General features: G+C 27.4%; 1 protein-coding gene across 1 annotated transcript in view; it reads left to right on the top strand.

Moving 5' to 3' along the window:
- LOC100208289 (A disintegrin and metalloproteinase with thrombospondin motifs 6) overlaps positions 1 to 19,777 on the top strand; it is a 94,492-nt gene that overhangs the window by 53,912 nt on the left and 20,803 nt on the right. The window contains exons 12-18 of the mRNA XM_065791075.1: positions 4,941 to 5,094; positions 6,453 to 6,560; positions 11,859 to 12,004; positions 17,603 to 17,666; positions 18,109 to 18,217; positions 18,324 to 18,457; positions 18,654 to 18,957. Coding sequence (XP_065647147.1) covers positions 4,941 to 5,094; positions 6,453 to 6,560; positions 11,859 to 12,004; positions 17,603 to 17,666; positions 18,109 to 18,217; positions 18,324 to 18,457; positions 18,654 to 18,957 — 1,019 coding nt within the window. The remainder of the gene's footprint in view (positions 1 to 4,940; positions 5,095 to 6,452; positions 6,561 to 11,858; positions 12,005 to 17,602; positions 17,667 to 18,108; positions 18,218 to 18,323; positions 18,458 to 18,653; positions 18,958 to 19,777) is intronic.

Raw genomic sequence — 19,777 nt, 5'->3', positions numbered from 1 at the left:
GAAACAACTTAATTAATAAGCTTCTTCTTTTTTTTGCCACACTTTCTGAACTCCATTCGATGAGACAAGGTTGTATTTTGACTCATCTGACTACAAAGTTTTTTTCCAATATGATATCAGCATTTTTTCGTAGTTCTTTGCAAATTCTAATCGATGTTTTCTTTGTTTTGCAGTTAAAAAAGGTTTTTTACAAACTACTCCACCTCTATACCCTTGTTCTCTAATACGATTTCTAATTGTTTGAGAGGTTACTGTGATATTGTGATCTTCTTGAACTTTTAAAGCTAATTTAGCTGCCAAAAGAAATCTATTTTTCTTCACATTAATGATGATATTGTGATCATGTGCACTGGTGGTCTTGCGTTTTCGTCCTCTGCCAGCCACACTAGCTACGGTTCCAATCAGATTATGCTTCTTAACAACTGAGGACGCTGTTGTAAAAGGAATTACTGTTTATTTTCGGATCTGACGCTAGTGTTTTCCGTGATTTTCCAAATCAACTATGAGGCTTCGTTGATGGAAAGAAAAATGTTGTTTTCTTGATGCCATTTTGCTGAAACACTGTATTTTATTTCTAGAATGATAGTGCATTTAAAAAATTACTATTTTCAATTGTACTAACTAGTTTGATCTTCAATTTGTTTGATTAATGCTAAAATAACAACTTATTTTGTCAGTGTACAATTATTTTTTTTTGCAGTCAATTTTATGCATCATCAGACCAATTGTGTAAAATTCAATAGGTATGAAAAGCAATTAATTCACTTGTAAAAACATTTAAAAAAAATTAAAAGAGAAGACTGAAAATTTTTTTTAAGATGAAAAGGTTGCCTGCTCTAGTCAAAACTCTGAGTTAATGTAGCAGCACTCCTTTCATGTTTTACCTTTTTGTCTGACAACGTAGCAGCACTCCTCCCATGTTCTACTTATTTGTCAATCGATGTAGCAGAACTCCTCATGTGTCTGCCTATTTATGTTCTATCTATTTGTCAGTCAATTTATGTATAATAAAACGAATAAAATTAAAGAATAAAAACAGTCTGGGCTCGAATTAACGTAAAAAAATCTAATCGCGATTTTTTTGATGCTCATAACCCCTCCTTCACTCCCGCCGGAGGGGAGGGGGCATTATTTATTTTAACTTATTCATAATAACATATATAATAAGTCTCATTTTTGCATAAGATGTCATAACATTTATGTTCAGCAGTTGTAAAGTAGCTTTAGTTATAATTTACATTATTACTATTATTATATTGCATTAAATCTAACGGCTGTATTTTTGTAAAATAAATGAACTTGATATAATCTTCTATTAATTAATTATTTCATTTTCTATTTTATTTACATATTTTAAACTGTTTAAAACAACTAGAATATTTAATTTTCTATAAATTTTTAATAGTAAAAAAAGTTATTTAAAACTCAACAAAACAATCTATAAATTTGAAACAGTTATAAAAAACTATTAAAAATGACTAAAACATTATCGTGATTAAATGTTAAAACTTAACATTTTCACGAAAACCCGCACAATCACAAACAAGAATGATAATTAAATTCTTATTAAGTAAGTTTTCTTATCTAAGTAACCTTATCAAACTCCCATGATATTTCTATCTATTGCTTTTTCATTTAATGCATTTTTTAATAAAAGTTAGCGTTCACTTTTTTCATTCAATAAAATAAAGCGAAAGAAAAAAGTGTGTCTAAATAATAGAATCTTTTACGATCTAATACTTTTTTTGATTGCTAATAGAAAAAGTATTAGATCGTAATCGTAAATATTTTGATCGTTTTGTAATCATTTCACTAGTTTAATGCTTAGAATTTTTCAGGATTTTTACGAACAAAAAATTATTTTTACTAAGCAAAAAATCATACGCCATTACAAGTTATTATTTAATATTTTAATTTTAAGGGGTTACAATGCGCTAAAAGAAAATTAAAAGTTGTCACAATTTTCTTCCTCGCTTTCACTTTCTTCCAAATCCGATATTGTAACTGTCCCTAGATCAATGTCTGTTTTTCCGGACTTTCTTTTTTTTTCTTTCCGGATAACGATGAAAATTTGCTGACGATCGTCTAACTTTATCATTATACCATTCATCCATAGCAGTATCAGGTTCAAATTTGTCAATCTCAGGACCTTCTTCACTTATCCGAAGTAGAGATTCTAAGAGATCTCGTCTAACACAACTTCTCCAGTCATTTTTTACGCGATTCATACATTTGATAAAACATTTGTTCTACTTTTGCATTTGTAAAAGGACAAATTAAAAATAGTTCAAAAATATCAAAAATATTTCGGCATTCTTTGACCAAATTTGATTTGGAAAAAACAATTTCCCAATTTTTCAAATAATAATCATTTTGATTGTTACTTATGATGGGAAACATGTATGCTTTTAAAATGATCCACTCAGGAAGTATGTTATTCAAATCACATCCTACACCAATTAAAAATTCAGAAAAATGTTCAACAACTTCACCGATAGCTTTATCGCCAAAAGTTCCATCATTCACATTTAAAGGCCAGTAATAAATGTCAAGTAAAGCTACCAAATGTATAAACAATGGTGATTTTTGGAGAGATTGAAAACGGCCTTCCATACATATGGTAATATTTGCAATAATTAGCTTGTACTCTTGATTTGAATAGGTATTTAATCGTTTGTTTTTTATAAATTTTTCCTTCCGTAAACAATTGGTCTTTCTTTTACTTTAAGCTCTGCTTTAAAAAAAAAATTATCGTTACAGAAGTCACTGCAGTTTTATACTGTAAAAGAACACTAAATATTCGCGAATAAAGTATCAATCTTCTAAAATAAAAAAAGAATAATCACGAAAAAAAGAAAGATCTCAAAAAAACAAGTTTTAAGAAAAAGCTAATCGCGAAGGTGCAAAAAGTAATCACGATACGCTTAATTCGAGCCCTGACAGTATAAAAAAGTTAAAAAAATAAAAACAAACATATTATGCATTAAAAAAAATATTAAATAAAATTTGCACTTATTTTATTTTTAGTTAAGCATTTAATTTAATGGTTTTTACATTTCGACAACATAAAAGTGTTTTAGACAACATGGAAGTGTGAATCCAAAAGTAAATAAAAGTGATGTAATTTCTTGTTAAAAGAATCATTTTTTACCTTCCATACTCTCAAAGCCATACAATAAGATTGAAAAACTAAATCTTGTAAATTAAGTTTCATCAAAATATATGAAAGCCTTGCTTATAAAATTCCAACCTATTGAGTTTATTAAGTTTACCCATTAATTAAAAGGAGTGAAATTATTTCCAAGTGTAGACATAGAAACAGATTCCTTTTTTTCCAATTTGACACTGGTAAAGATGTTTTTTTCTATATTATATTTGTCCTATATATATATATATATATATATATATATATATATATATATATATATATATATATATATATATATATATATATATATATATATATATATATATATATATATATATATATATACCCACACATACAGTAGTGGACAAAAATATAAGGCATGTCAGAAAAGTTAACTCAAATTTTGGAATGTAAATTGTTGAATAAATGCAATACAGTATGTAAAACAAATGAAAAAAAAATTGATAACAGTTATCAATTGTTCAATAAAATTATAGTTATAGCACAAAATTATTGCCAAAAATAAAAGTAATAAAAATACAGCTTAAATGACTCAAGTTCGATGTTTGAGTACTTCGTGCCAAGAAGAATTCAAGTACTGCTTGAATTCTTCTTGGCATATTTTGCACTAATATTTTACAAATTTCTGGTGTGATTTCATTAGTCCACATTTCCTTTAGAACTTTTCGAAGATCTTGCTAAAATTTAATTTTGTGCATTAATTTTTTTTCATTTAAAGATGTGCAACTCACAATGAACTTGTGCTGTGATTGCTCCCCATGTTACAATGAAAGAGGATGTTTGACTGTTTTTTTGGTACGCTTTGGATTCAGGCACTCTCCCACAGGTCTTCTAACTTAATTATAGTTTGTGCCTTGAATTTGTTTAAATTTACTTTCATCTGTAAACATTACCCATTCCCACCATTCCATTGTCTCATTTTAAACTCAGCTTTCAAAATTTAATCTGAGCTTGCGATTGTGCTGGAGTTAATTTTTTTAAGTCTTCTTGCAACTAAATCAAAGTCATAACTCAACCTTCTCAAACTAATAATAATTCCCCTTCCCGTTCCCCATAGTAATATCCCTTTCCATAGCAAGTTGTGATAATCTTGCAGATGTAATGTGGGGTTCACTATTAACAATATTCTTAAAAGTTGTGTCTTCTCGTGATGAACTCACACGTTTTCTACCACAATTTTTGTGATTTGTTAAGCCTTACACTGGTAAAGCATTTTGCATGACACACTTTAATATTTTTAATTGTTTTGACTTCTTTGAGAATAACTCTCTGAAAATAATGCTCTTATTTTACCTGTAACATAGTTAATAATATCGCACTTTCTACCCATAATATTACTCCTATGGCAACCTGACGGTGTAAAATATATCAAAATATCTTCTCAAATTGAATTAATTTTGCTTATATATGTATACATATATATAAATTTTCTTATATATATATATATATATATATATATATATATATATATATATATATATATATATATATATATATATATATCTATATATATATTTATGTATGTATGTATGTATGTATGTATGTATGTATGTATGAATATACATATGTATATATGTATATATATATATATATAAATATAAATATATACATATGCATATACATATACACATATGTATATATATATATATATATATATATATATATATATATATATATATATATATATATATATATATATATATATATATATATATATATATATATATATATATTATTTGGTTTACTTAAATATGAAAATGTATATATTTAGAAAGGACCAAGCTAAGTGTCTTCTTGATCCACCAGTTAAAGCCAAGTCAGTTGATTATGAGAAAATGGATAATAAACCAGGTTTATTGTATGATTTGCGCAAACAATGTGAAATGCAATTCGGAACTGGATCTAAGTTATGTCATCAAAATGATGTAAGACAATTAAAGATTCTGATCAACAAAAAATATTAACAAAAGTAGCTGAGTGTTTATTTGTTTTGACTTATTTCAAAAAAATGTTTTGGTTTTTTTCAATATGCGTTTATTGGCTAAAGTTTATGTTACAACTGTTACAAGTGTTTTTTACAAGTGTTTTTTACATGTGCTCGCTACATGTGTTTCTTACATCTGTTTGTTTCATATGCTTCTTGGTTACATATGTTTCTACAAGATTTTGTTAATAGTTATTGCTATTCAGTATTTTAAAACATTGTGTTTGTTAATATTTGTTGCTACCCAGTGTCTGAAAGTTAATATTGTGTATAAAATAATAAGACAATTTTTTTTATTAAGGAACTTTCTGAAATATTCATTTATTAAAAAATTAATTAATTAAAAGGAATATAATTTAGTGATATATAATAATAATTATATTATTAATAATTAATATTACTAATAGTTATACTTATAAAAATTTTAAATTGTATAAACAGCCTGCAAAATCCAGGTCAGTATTTGGCAATGCAGGGACAAAAGCCAATCTATCTTTATAACTGCCAACCTGAATCTGAAAAACCTTAAAACTCAACCTGAAAAAAAATATCAAAAAGTGTATAATATTTGTTCAATATGAGCTCATATTTTATTTTAGTTGTTTGTTTTTTTAAGTTGGACATGTTTTACTTTAAAAGAATTTTTTTTTTTTTTCAATTTGTTCTTATTTTTTCTCAAATTCATTGATAACATGCATAGCAATGTAACTCGTTTAAAAGTTAATTTTTTCAAATGTCTATTGTTCTCATGCTATTTTAATTAAAATTCTTGCGTTATTTTTATGTTATCAAGTTTAAAAATCTATTTTATTAGATACCATTCATTTACATGTTTGCAGTTTCAAGTTATTTAAGATCGGAAATTTAATGGGAAAGTTTAGCCTTATTATAGATAAGTTACAATAAACAGAGAAAAAACATGTTTTTTAAAAAACATATTGAGATTTAACATTTATTTAAACATATTAAGATTAAACATTTTTTAAATTTAAAATTACTTAACATTTTTTTATTAAAGCAATTATTAATAAGAAACTAAAAAGTTGTTTCATGAAAAAACTTAGTTAAAGCTTTTATAAAATTAATCATTAACCCTTTTGTAACAGGGTGCAAAAAATTAAAAGCAAAATTTTGTTGATCTGAGCTCAGCTAAGTTGTTGTACCATGTTGACATCAGTTAAGTACAGCGCTCTTGTGCCAACCTGAAATCCTTCAGATTTTGTGGGCTGTATATACTTAAATTAATTTATGATATAAAATTTTCAGTTTAATTTTTGGTTTTAATATATTATGTTTCAGATGGAAAAGATATGCAGCAAACTTCAATGTACAAACCCTGCTAATCCAGATAAATGTTTCACAAGCTCATATCCTGCAGCAGATGGTACAACCTGTTCTCTTTCTAAGGTACACATTTAAGTAACTAAACAGCTTAGGTTTGAATTGTTAGAACTTGATAATGTGTGTTGTTTGAAATTTATTAAAGTTTTTCTTGTGTTTGAAAGCAGTATTTTTTAATTTAGTTTAGACTTTTTTTTCAAAAATAATAGATTTTAAGTTCTAATATGGGATATGTCAATTTTTTAACATCTTAATCAGGTTCTCTTAAAGTCCCATTTGACATTCATCAAAAAAAAAAAAAAAGATACCTTTATGTAGGTAAAAATAAGAAGTTCTACTCAAAGCAAGCAAAGAACAAAAATTTAAAGCCATTTCTATTAATTTTAATAAAAACTTAAACATCCAAGACATAATTACAAATTATTTTTTTTACAAATTTAATTTTTTTATTTTATTTCCAGAACTTGATTGAGCAATCAAGTTTTTATTTATGCTTATGAAACTATTTGTTTTTATTTATGCTTATAAAGCTATTGAAATCGCCTTTTTCATTTTATAATAAATTATTTAAGTGGAGATGTTCAAACTCGTAAAATCATTTTGTGACTCATGTGCGGGCTAAAATGAAAAATCATTTGTTTTCTGGGTTTCTTATTTAATCAAAGGGAAAGTTTTAATTAGGGTGTAATTTCCCGAGAGAGGCCATTTTTGTCTTGAATGTATTAACAATACAATTACCTACAAAAAATCTGAGGGGTTGTCCATAAAGTACATATGCCAAAAATTTAAAAACTTGACCCCTCCCCTCTGTTGCCATGCATACTTTTTAGTCTCCCTCCCCCTCAAACGTACATACGCTTTTGAAAACCCCCAAAATCTCTCCACCACCCCCCACCCCCCCATCCCTTAATGATCGTACTACACAAATACGCTATTTGAATACCCCCTTCCCCCTATGAGAATGCCTACTTTATGGACAACCCCTTAGTAAATTGTCCTTCTGCAAATCTTGAAAAACATCATAATTTTTGTTGGCTGTGAGCTTTATCTATTCTTGAAGACTTTTTGGATTTTATTACATAAATTAATGAAATTTGTTTTTGAAAATACAATTATTAAATTATTAAAAGCAAAGTCTTTTAGATTTTGAACTTGTTTCTCTATGCACCTTATATTTCAAGATTTGTGTTTCTCTATGCACCTTATGTTTCAAGAGTTGTATTTCTCTATGCATCTTATGTTTCAAGGTTTGTGTTTCTTTTTGCAGCAAACTTATATTTCATGGTGTTTTGAAGTTACAGGGCTTAAGGAAAGTTTTAATAAAAGTTTAAATAAAAGTTATTTTTATAAATACCAATGTATCTACTACAAATATAATAAATAAATAAATAAATAAATTTATCTTCAGTTACAAATTTAACTGTATTCACACTTTGCATGATTTTAAAACAGTATATATTTAGATGGATTACAGATTAAAAGTACAAATCAAAGAAACCAGATTTTGATTTTGTTTATTCAGTGCAAATGTTTAAATTGATTCCCATTTTGGTCCAACAATTACAACAAACCAAAGTCACACAAAGCAAAGGAATTACAAACATGGTGACTTATTAAGAGTTTTGTTGCATTCTCTTTTAATTTTTGCCTTTAGTTGATTTGACAGATAAACCTTTGAAAAAATTTAATGGTGTGAGGTCTGGAGATCGCCATGCCCATTTAAAAAGGTACTTCTGCACTAATCTATCTGTTTGGCAGATTTTTATTGGAGATAAACTCTTACATTACAATGATAGCAGGGAGATGCTCCATCTTACTAAAAAAAAAGAGAGGTCTAATTAAACCTTGTACTGACGATCCATACTGCACTGTAACTCTTAGCAAATATAGATGATGTTTTTCTGTAACATGAGGTCTCTCTGGTGCCCAATAGCTGTGATTGTGGTAATTGATTGACCCGTGTAGTTTGAATGTTTTTTTTTTTGTTTTTTTATTAATCATCTACGCTTCCAACTAGGCTGCAAGCAACCACTAATTAAAGTTGGAAGTTACTGGAAGAGAAAAGATGAAGATTGTAGTGCAAGATAACAATTGGCGGACGACTTAAAGGATTGCAAATTATATGAATCAGGAAAGCAAGATGAAGAAAACGAACTCCAAAGAACTGATTTTCAAGGTTTTTGGACCACTTAGGAACAGTCACAGAAAAATGATGAGACTTAATTGAATGATGAGTAACACGAGAATAAATTTTAGTAGATGGTACAAGAGACGCTAGCTCTTAAGAGCAGTGCCCATTTTAGTATTTGTAGAAAAGAGAAAGAGAAGCAACATTTCGACGATGTGATAATGGTTGGAGATTGGCTGCAAGAGTATTGCTTACTATGGCTTTAATACGTTTTTGCACCTTGTCTAAAAGAGAAAGGGCATCATTAGAAGATCTGCCCCAGATATGGCAGTATTCCATACAAGGTCGGATTTGAGATTTATAGAGATAGAGAATAGAATCCGAAGTAAGAAAGTGTTGAGCTCGATAAAGAGATGCAACCTTAGCAGATGCTAATTTTGCAACTGATTTGATATATGGTTTCCAAAAAAGATCGGAAGTAACAGTTAATACAAGAAGATGAAGAGTAGATGACTCATCATGTGCATCACCATTCATAAATATAGGAAGATCTAACTTATTGTGATAACGATTGGCTGAAAAAAATTGAGTTTTATCTGTATTGAAGTTCACCAGCCACTGTGAGCCCCATGCTGTAGCAGAAGTGAGATCCTTTTCAAGCTCAAATGCCCCCTCCAAGCAATCAGAGAGTGTTGATTTCTTATCAGGACAAGAATAAATGGTAGTATCATCAGCAAACAATGCCACCTTAGATGTAAAAATATCTGGAAGATTGTTAATAGAAATTAAAAAGAGTATAGGGTCAAGGATAGGATCTTGAGGAACCCCTGAAGTTACAGAATAAGAAGAAGAGTGCTGTCCATCGAGGACAACTTTTATACTACGATTGGAAAGGAAGGATTCAATAGTCTTAAAGATTTTGCCAGATACACCATAAGAAGAAAGCTTATGGAGAAGACCAGCATGCCAAACCTTATCAAAAGCTTTTGAAATGTCAAGAGCAATGGCCTTAACCTCTCCACCTTTATCTAATGCATGATAAATTTTATTACTGTTAGCAAATCAGCTGTAGAACGAGAATATCGAAATCCATCTTGATGATCAGAAAGTAAGTTATTAGATTCAAGATGGGAAATTAAGTGTTTGTTAATTAAAGATTCAAAAACCTTGCTTATGATAGGAAGAAGACTAATTGGACGGTAGTTGGATGAATCAGATCGCTCTCTAAAATTTTTAAAGATAGGGATAACAGAAGCTGCTTTCCAGCAGGCTGGAAAACAAGACTCTGATAAGCGCTTGTTGAATAGTTTTGAGAGTATAGATAACAGCTCCGGAGAACACTTCTGCAAGACAATAACAGGTATGTTGTCCGGGCCACAAGCTGTAGAAGAGTCTAAGCAGGAAATCACTTTAGATACAGAAGTTAGAGTGGTATGAATGTCAAGCAATGGATCAACCTGTTTGCTATATCAGGTAGAACGCAACTAGTGGAACCAATTGATGTTGATGAAAAGTTTTTAGCAAACAATTCAGTTTTGTCTTTAGGTGAGGTGGAACCATACTAGAGAGGTGGAATTACAGAATTGCCCTTATTATTGATACAATTAAAGATACCCCAGAAGTCACGAGAGCCTAATTTTTGAGTTAAGATACGAGATTTCATGACCTGAGATTAGCGGGCTTTGTGGTTAGACAAAACCTTTTTACAGTGGTTTCTAGCAGTAATAAACAGATGTCTGTTTTCTTGAGAATTGTTTTGCTGATAGATATGGAAGTAACGGTTTCGATTCCATGCCAGCCTGAATCCACGAAGTTATGTAAGAAGCATAAAAGTTTCCAAAGCTTGTGTCTCAAAATGTGATGAATGCTTGATTTTGAAATACCTACCTCATGCGCCGCTTGCCCAACAAATTTTCTTGAAGTTTTGCAATAAGTTTACAAAATTACTTTTTCTCTTAGGGCGATTGTTGATATGCTCTTCCAAAATCTTGTTTATGGATGTCTTAAACAGTCTTATTTCATTCATACTTCTCTCTGAGGCAAGTAATGGTGAGTCTCGTAGGTTGAATAATTTGAAACTTCTTTCTAAAGCATCTCTGCACTTCCACATCATTCTTACACTTATAGCATTTTGAAATAAATTTACATTTGAAATAAATTTACATTACTTTTTTACTGCTCTGTTATTAAGCCCTCTTTTTAAAGGGGAGGATAGGCATGAGCCACAGGTAGTAGTGAGACACAGATAGTAAAGAATTATTTATCCCCTAGCTTGAATACGCCAAGAAAAAGACCCCAAACTTTTACCAAGTATTTACAAGCAAGTTAAGATTATCCAATTTTTTACCAATTCTTGGTATGGGTGTTTACATTAGCAGTGTATTTTTTTTTTTATTATCAAGAACAAATTTTTTTTTTTTGAACCTTTTTTTTATTGTACATATAATATTTTAATCCACAGCATAGCTTAGGGAGAAATAAACTGTTTTTTCGAACGGTACAACATAATAATACAATAGTATAACATAATGATACAATAGTATAACATGATGATACAATGGTACAAACTGGTAATAAAATAACATAACATGATAATACAATAATTCAACATGATTATATAATGATGTTAAGTGATAATACAACAATACAATATGATAATATAATTTCAATGATAAAAACGCTACAACATATTGCATCATGGTTGGTAATAGGATTGATTCAACTTATTAAAAAAATAGGAAAATTTTGCTTCTTGTTAAAGGTTTATAATAAGATACCAAGGCATTACAAAAGATTGGTAATTAAATAAAATATAATATTATATTTTATTATTACATTATTTAATAATGTTTATTGTTCTTAATCATAAGTAAGACAACTTGTTCTTATATTACCCATAATTATAAGACAAGTTGTTCTTATACATTACTATTAAGCATAAGTAAGACAACTTGTTTTTATATTACCCATAATCATGAGTTGGACAAGTTGTTTTTATGTATTGACATGATTAATAAATATTTACTTGTTTTATTTTTCTTTACTTTATTATTTAATAATCAAATTCTTACTAAATTCTTTTTTGAGATTTTATTTTGGTTGGCTTTTTAGATTTTTTTAAATTTTGGTTAACTTTTTATTTTTGATTAAATTTTTATAATCTTGTTATCTTTTGTTCATTACTATCTCAATAATTGTAACCAAGTTACCTACTTTTTAGTATGTTTTTTTTTTAGTTTTGTTATAGGGGAGAATGCGTTTCTGCAGGGGATGTTAAAGCTATTGATGGTGGATGGTCAAGCTGGAGTGATGAATTTTCTGCATGCTCAAGAAGCTGCGGTGGTGGAGTACAATATAGGCACAGACAATGCAGTCATCCAAAGTAAGAAAGTTTTTTAAAGAGTTTATCAAAATGTAGAAGTAATTAATTTTGTTTTATAATTAGTTTTATTCATTTCACTATAAATATTTAAATGTTATATATAAACTAATACTTATATGTAACTATACTTGGTGATTTTTCTAGCTTTAAAAACCTAAAAGTTATTTGGTTTTAAATTTTTTAATTTTAATCAACTAAAGAAAGTAAAATATGGAGAAATGATCTGAAAAAGTAAAGAAAAAAGAAAAATAAATTATTAATTATGATTATTGATTTGTTATGATTGCTGTAATATAAAGTAAAGGTAAATTGAAGGTAGAAACTAATTGTCATTAGATTGAGTCATAGTAGATATGCGAAAAAAAATCTGAATTTTATTTAGAAATTACATAATATTTTATTATTATTTATTCAGTTAAAGTTTAAAATGTTTTTAAATTAATGTTATTACTGATGTTAGTTTTAGTTTGACTTGGTTTGATTTAATTTTGGTTTAATTTTTTATATTAAACCAAAATTAAATCAAACCAAGTTTGATTTAATTTTTACATTAGCTTAATTTGGATTAGCGTTGATTGTTAAGTTGTGCATATTTTAAATTTTAAAAGCGTTTCACACTAAACTAGAACATTTGACACCAAAAGAGATTTTTCTTGAACCAATAAACTTAATGTTGACGATTATTTATATGTAACTAGCTGTCTGGACCCATAATATGGGTCATATTCATGCCTACTTATTCTATATTCATTTTGAATAAATTACAGAAAATGGTAAAAAGTAATGATCTTAGCATCATTAGAAATCTTTAATTATCATTTCTAATTGCATTGCTCAAGTATTATATACACAGAGCATAACAAAGTGGATATATTAAAAGTTGACTTTGTTGAATATTTTAGCTCCTAAAATATCAAATAGTTTCCTTGTCTATTTTTTGCTTTTTTATTTTTAAGCTCTGAAACTTTGTTCTGCTCTATTACTTAAGCCATCTTTATTTAATAATGCAGCAAAATTAAATAATAAAAATATACTAAAATAAAATCTACGCTATAATATTGGCCTACTTTAGAGTTATGATTATGTCTGCCAACCATCTATTTATTTCAGCATTTATCTGAAACATATTTTTAAAATGTGGATATGGACAATGATTAAAAATGTATTAAAATAATTGTGATTACATAGTAATAGGCAAAATATTGAAAAATTGAAAGAATCTTAACTAAAATATAAAACAGATTATTTTAAATTGCATTATGAGATCATTTTTGCAATGGGATTTTGAAATTTGTAATTTGTAATTTTGAAATTAATTTCTTTAATAAAAAGCCAACTATAAAATGTTATTTAAAAATCAAAATTATAAAAATTATTAACAACATTAAAGACAAAAAAATGAATTTGAGATTTAAATAAATTGTATTACAATGATACTAAAATGTTGTCATCAATAATTAAAAGTAGTTTGGAAGAGTAATGAAATTATAATCATTTTTAATGATAAGTACCAACATAACAATGGTAGGTGCCAACATAACAACATTAGGTACCAACATGACAACACAAAGATAAGCCAAGCTGTCTACTAACACAAAACAACAATAACATCAATACAATTATGCAGAGCAGTAGAACATATCATAAGATATCTGTAGATTCACATTACATTAAACTAAATTTTAACAGATTTTACATTTATTTTATTAATAGGCTTTTAGTTATAAAAAACAGCCAGCTAGTATAACAGTTTAGCACTACGCACACTGCAAGCCACTTGCTTAGCAAATGTAACAGCTCTAAAGACACTGCAAGTCATAGTACTTGCTTAGCTAGTTTCAATGTAACAGCTCTAAAGACACTGCAAGTCACAGTAGTTGCTTAGCTAGTTTCACAACCTAGCTCTACACGGTTGGCTATGAGTTATAACAATAACTTTTTAAAATCAGTTATAATAGCAAAGTAAAAAAAACTGGGTTCTAGTTACAAAACTGGCTTTATTATATTTATTTTTTTCAAAAAAATGAGGTGTTGATTAATGATAAAATATTAATCCTTATTAAATTAAATATATTTTTAAATAAAACATTGTAAAATAAACATTATATATCATTTATTAAATCATTCAAAAGTTATTTATTCAAAAACAAAAGTTATTATTCAAAATGTCATTTCTTTAATCCAACTTTTGGAATTTTATATGAAGTTTTTGGAACAATATTAGTTCTTTCTTATAAAAATCATGCAGTTTGTGATTTTCATACTAATTTGGTTAAACGATGCAATAAAATGATGTTCAAATAAATAAATAGGTATAAATGATAAATAAAAAGTTTAATTAATAACTAAAGTCAATAAAAATACAACTAGTGCTTGCAAACTATGAATATTCGAAACAAAAAATCTAAAGGTGATAAACTATAGTTATATATAAAATAGAGAACATCATAAAATATAAAATTACTTGTGTAACATTTTTTTACCTACCATACCTTGAATAGGATCTTAATTAGTTTTGAAAAACTATTAAATGCTAGAGTATAATAGTTTAATAGTTTATTTTTCAAAACTGATAATCTTGAACATGCAACATATAGTTGGCCATGAGAGAAACATAATTTTTTTATAGATACACAACTCTATCAAATGTTTGACTTTTATTGTCATTGAATAAGTCAATATGACAGGAAACTGGTGGCATTTCAGAATAAAAAGTAAATTAGAATCTGATGGAGCTAATAAAATTCAAGGAACAAGTACCGGTGTCATGGATGTCTCATCTGTTACTATGCAGCTGTAGCAGACTTAACATCCCTACTGTTGGTTACAGCAATCAAATAATTATATGTAAGCATTTTCCCACCACTGCCAGCTGGTCCATCCATATAAAACAAAGAATGTTGATTTTTTTCACTTTGTTGTTCTTTTAATGCTGCAATGATAGCGTTACATACATTTGATTAATTGATATTGAGCTGCTGTCTCAATCTATTGGCTTTGTTAATTGGCTATCAAACACTTTTATTAAAAGTTTCTAAATTGAAATCTATGAATTCATCATTAGGTTATAATTTGCCATTGTTTTACCATTTTGATCAAAAAAATTTTCAACTTGGGGAAAAGTTGTTCAGCAATTATAAGTGTGACTCAGTGGAGAATGAAATGTTAATGATGGAGAATGACTTTAATGATGGAGAATGAAATGTATTCAAAAGGTGCAAAGGATTGTCAGGTTTACAGAAGATCAAAATAGCTTAAAAAGCTGTCTAATTTGCTTTGGCGAAAAAACCGTTTGTTAAAACAGCCTAATAAAGAGTATTTTGTAGGTTTCGGAACTTATGAACATAATGGCGAATATATGCTCATACCATTTAAAAGTTATGCGCATTATCATGTGTGTAATATGCATGTGATGCACATACAAATTTAATAGATGAATGGTATGAAATTAGTTAAATATTGTCAAATATAGAAGAAAATATTTTTTAAATTAAACGCAGGTGACTTAACATTGAAAGAAATAATTTTTCATTTGATTTTCTGTTTATATTTACAAATAAAACTAATTTTATTTGTAAATATTTCAAATTATTTTCATAATTTTTAAACAAATTTATTAATTTTTAGTTATTTATTTAATTTATTTCATAATTTTTAAACGAAGTTATTACTCTTTATTTTTGTTGGACGGCCTTCATATCTTGCTTAACCTTCATGTCTTGTTTAACACAATGAATTACGAGCTTGAAACCTTGATTGATAAGAATGACAGCATGAGTGGTCTTAAAAGCATTTGATAACATAAGTAGTGAAATAGTGTGAATATTTTAAAAGAAATAATTTCTACATGTAATAAGTCATTTCAATAAATATTATTTCTTATCTGCTTTAAATTGTTTTCAAAACTGTCATTTTATGTATAAAAAAGTCCAATTATTATATGGTAATGTTCAACTAAAAGAATCACTAAGTTTCAAATATGATATTTTGTTTAATGAATGGTAATTTAATAAAAAATAAAAAGAAGATACTTTAGAATTTACGCAGATAATAAAAAAGTTTATATATTTTTAAGACTTTTTTTAACTTAACAAATTTACTCTCAACAAGGCTGCAAGCAATCAGGATTTAAGTTTGGAGTTGAAAACAAATTTAATGAGCAAGAAATTAGTCAATAGCACTTAAAAAGTTGTTTGTAAATTGTAAGAAAATTGCAGGAAAAAATGGAGACAAGAGAACTCCAAAACATAGATGTTTGGTGAAAAAAGTTAGATGAATGAAAGTTTTTTGAACGTGATGTGGCAGATGCAGAAAAAAAAATCCAGTCTTGCTGAATGAGTCATACAAGATTAACTTTGGTACATGGAGCAAATAATGATAGCCACTTGAAAATGGGCAAATAATAGATTTATAGTGGTAAACTATAGACAATGTAATCAGAAGTAAGAAAGTGGCATGTATGATACCGTATCAACTGTAGCAAATGATAAATTTGCAATGAATTGCATGTACACATAAAGTAAAGGACTTAAAAGAATAATTGATTAGGATTTACTGGATGACAAGTCACAAAGTTAACTATCTAAGTAAGAGACACCAACTTGAGAAAAAAGAGAAGCAACTTGTCATTCACCTTGCAAAAGGTGGATGACAAGTTGCTTCAAAAACCACATAAATTTTTAAAAGATGGATATAAACAAAGTTATATTCGTTATTAGTAATTTCATGTATTCTACTTTGACTATAAAGATTTAATGTATATAATCAGAGGGTACAAGCATGAAGTCACTAATATTGATATTTTATATATGTTATTTATAGGTGGACTTACTTTCAACTAACTGCATGCATGATTTTTAATTTTTCTAAACTAAAATGGCTTATTATTTTTGTTACTATTTGACTGTGACCTTGATCCAGAGGAGGATTCAGAGGAGGACTGTATTTGTATTTTTTTTGATTCTTTTCTTAAACATTCATGGGTCATTTTCACATATCTGCATTAAGCTTAACGGAGAGATGGTCGGAAATTTTATTGCATCTTTTTAAAGTGAAAGAATGTTAAAAACTTTACTCAAATACATTAAAATTGAATAAAATTCAAAATCAAATATTTATTTAGAAAAATACATATTGACTGTATTTCAGAAGAGTACTGTATTTTATGTATTCATTCATTTTATGTATTCATTCATTTTATGTATTCATTCATTTAACCAACAATATAAATAACTAGCATTTATCTTAAAAAATTTATATAAATCTCTATATAAGTGTAATTGATTATATAAATATTTTTTGACACTTTATGGTGTGTAAAGTATTTTGTATTTTTTCTTCTATTAAATTACAAATGTATAGTTAAAAAAAAATATGAAGTTTTGAAAAAGTTTCAAAAAATTGAAAATTTACTATCTGTTACCATTTTAATTAGTAGTATGGAACACACACACACACACACACACACACACACACACACACACACACACATACACACACACACACACACACACACACACACACACACACACACACACACACACACATACACACATAGTGTTATAATAAGCAGTAAATAATTTCTTATATTTTTGTAAGACCTAGTAATGGTGGTAAATATTGTGAAGGTGAAGCCAGAATGTATCGATTATGTGCAAAAAAGGTTTATATATTTGTATATTTTTTAACTTTTATTTATTTGGTCAAGATTTAAAACTTTAAAATTTTATAGGAGTAAATGAAATTTAAAAATTGTTTAGTTCTAATAATAAGATAATAATATACTGCCCTACTTATAAAATAGACAGTAACTGCTATGTACTAAAATTATTAATTAATTTGTTAGCATGTTTTAGGTAAGAAAGTAAGCAAATACGGTCTTTTGGCTTTGTACCATGAGAGAATATATGTTAATGAAGTAAATTCCGGTCCTAAGTTTTTCTTTTTTTTTCACTTACTGTCTATTTTGTTAGTAGGGCAGTATAGTAGACAGTATATAAAATTTTTTTTTTATTTTATTTTTTATTTATTTATTTTTTTCCTCCAAAAAAATTTACAAATAGGCAAAAAAAAAAAAATTTAATGAATAAATGTGTTTTGTTTAGCCATGTGACACTGGTTTAAAATCTCATAGAAGTGTTCAATGTGCTTCTCTAGATGGTCGTCTTTTCGGAGAAAGAAAATTTGAATGGGAATTCAAACCATCAAAAATAGGCAATTTATTCTTTTTAAAATGTTTTGAAAACAAAATATTTTTTTTAATGATATTCATTTGTTAATAATAGAAATAAATAAATCGTTAATGTATTTTTAATAACAGAGTCATGTAAACTTGGTTGCTTTATTGCTGGAACTGGTCATGGATATGATTTTGGTAATGTTGAAGATGGGACTAATTGCGACCAAATGGATAGTAGTGTTGTTGCTGACAAATGTATTAATGGAGAATGCATTGTTAGTTGCTTATTTTCAAATTTTTATTAGTGTAAAAGTTTTTTATTAAAATGTAGGTTGTTATAATGACTTTTATTCTAATTAAAGATAAAGAAATGTATATGTAGTAAAAATATGTAAATATGATAAAAAAATTTATATAGTAAAAAGATATAAATAAGGTAAAAAGAAGGTATTAAAAAAAAAGATAATTTAGACTGTAGGATGTGATTCTGTTCTTGGTTCAAAAGCAAAATTTGATCGATGTGGCGTTTGTAATGGAGATGGCAGCTCATGTGCTACTGGAACAGATCGCTCTGACATTCCAGAAGTTAGCACAGGTAGCGGAGGTATTGCTGAGGCATTAAAGTCATTAAAAGAGATGGGTTTTGATATGGGGAGTTTTTATTCAAAGTCTCAATTAAGTCTGGCCGAAAAACGTTCTGATATTCCACAGAAAGATGATACAAATTTTGGGTGGTCTAGAATTAAATCTGGGTGTTCAACATCTTGTGGTGGAGGTAATTTTTCCTCACTTAATACTTAATTATGTGTTTGATTTTCATACAAACTCAATAATCAATTTATTCATAAATTCTTTTTAGGTAAATTTCAAAATAAAAAAAGTTAACAAATTTCATGTTCAATAGAATTATTCAAACTAACTATATTCAAAGAAATATTGAATCTTGTATTTAGTTTTTTGCACTTATATATATTTAAAAAATATTTATTTGAAAAATTATTTAGTCACTCTGACTAGTTTATTAAGTTGAACAATATATTCAATTTTTTTGTTGAAATAAGTTGTGGTATATTACAAAATTTTTGCATGAATAAAAAGGATTTCATAAAACATTAAATATATTTGTAAGTATAATTTTAATGTCAAATCAAACATAACTTCATTGCTAACACTATCGGTTTTGTTGGGTGAAAAAAGTTTTTTTTAAGTAATACAATTGGTTTCCTAACATATATAATCTGTAGAACCTGTAGCTTTAAAAAGTCTTTAGAAAGACAGAGTCAAATCTTAAATAAAGAATAAAAGAAAGTTTTGACTTCAGATCTGGAAAATATATAGTTAATGGGAAAGCAATTCCAACTTCAATTTGTAAAACTTTAGAAAAGTTTGAAAAGAAAGAGTAACTTTTCTTTCAAAGAGCACTCTTTATTGCAATGTGTTATTATTTTTGATTAAACTCAAAACTTACATTAAATATTTAGAACTAATAATAGAACTAGTGCCCACATTAAATAGAGTTTTTTTTATAGACAAGTAAAGATACAAATTAGTTTATTTTCTTGAGGTATTTTTAAACAATTGTGCAACTCAGTTTT

This window comes from Hydra vulgaris, chromosome 02 (genome assembly GCF_038396675.1).
Source record: "Hydra vulgaris chromosome 02, alternate assembly HydraT2T_AEP".
In the NCBI taxonomy this organism is placed as follows: Eukaryota; Metazoa; Cnidaria; class Hydrozoa; order Anthoathecata; family Hydridae; genus Hydra; species Hydra vulgaris.
This window is presented reverse-complemented; position numbering and strand designations above follow the sequence as displayed.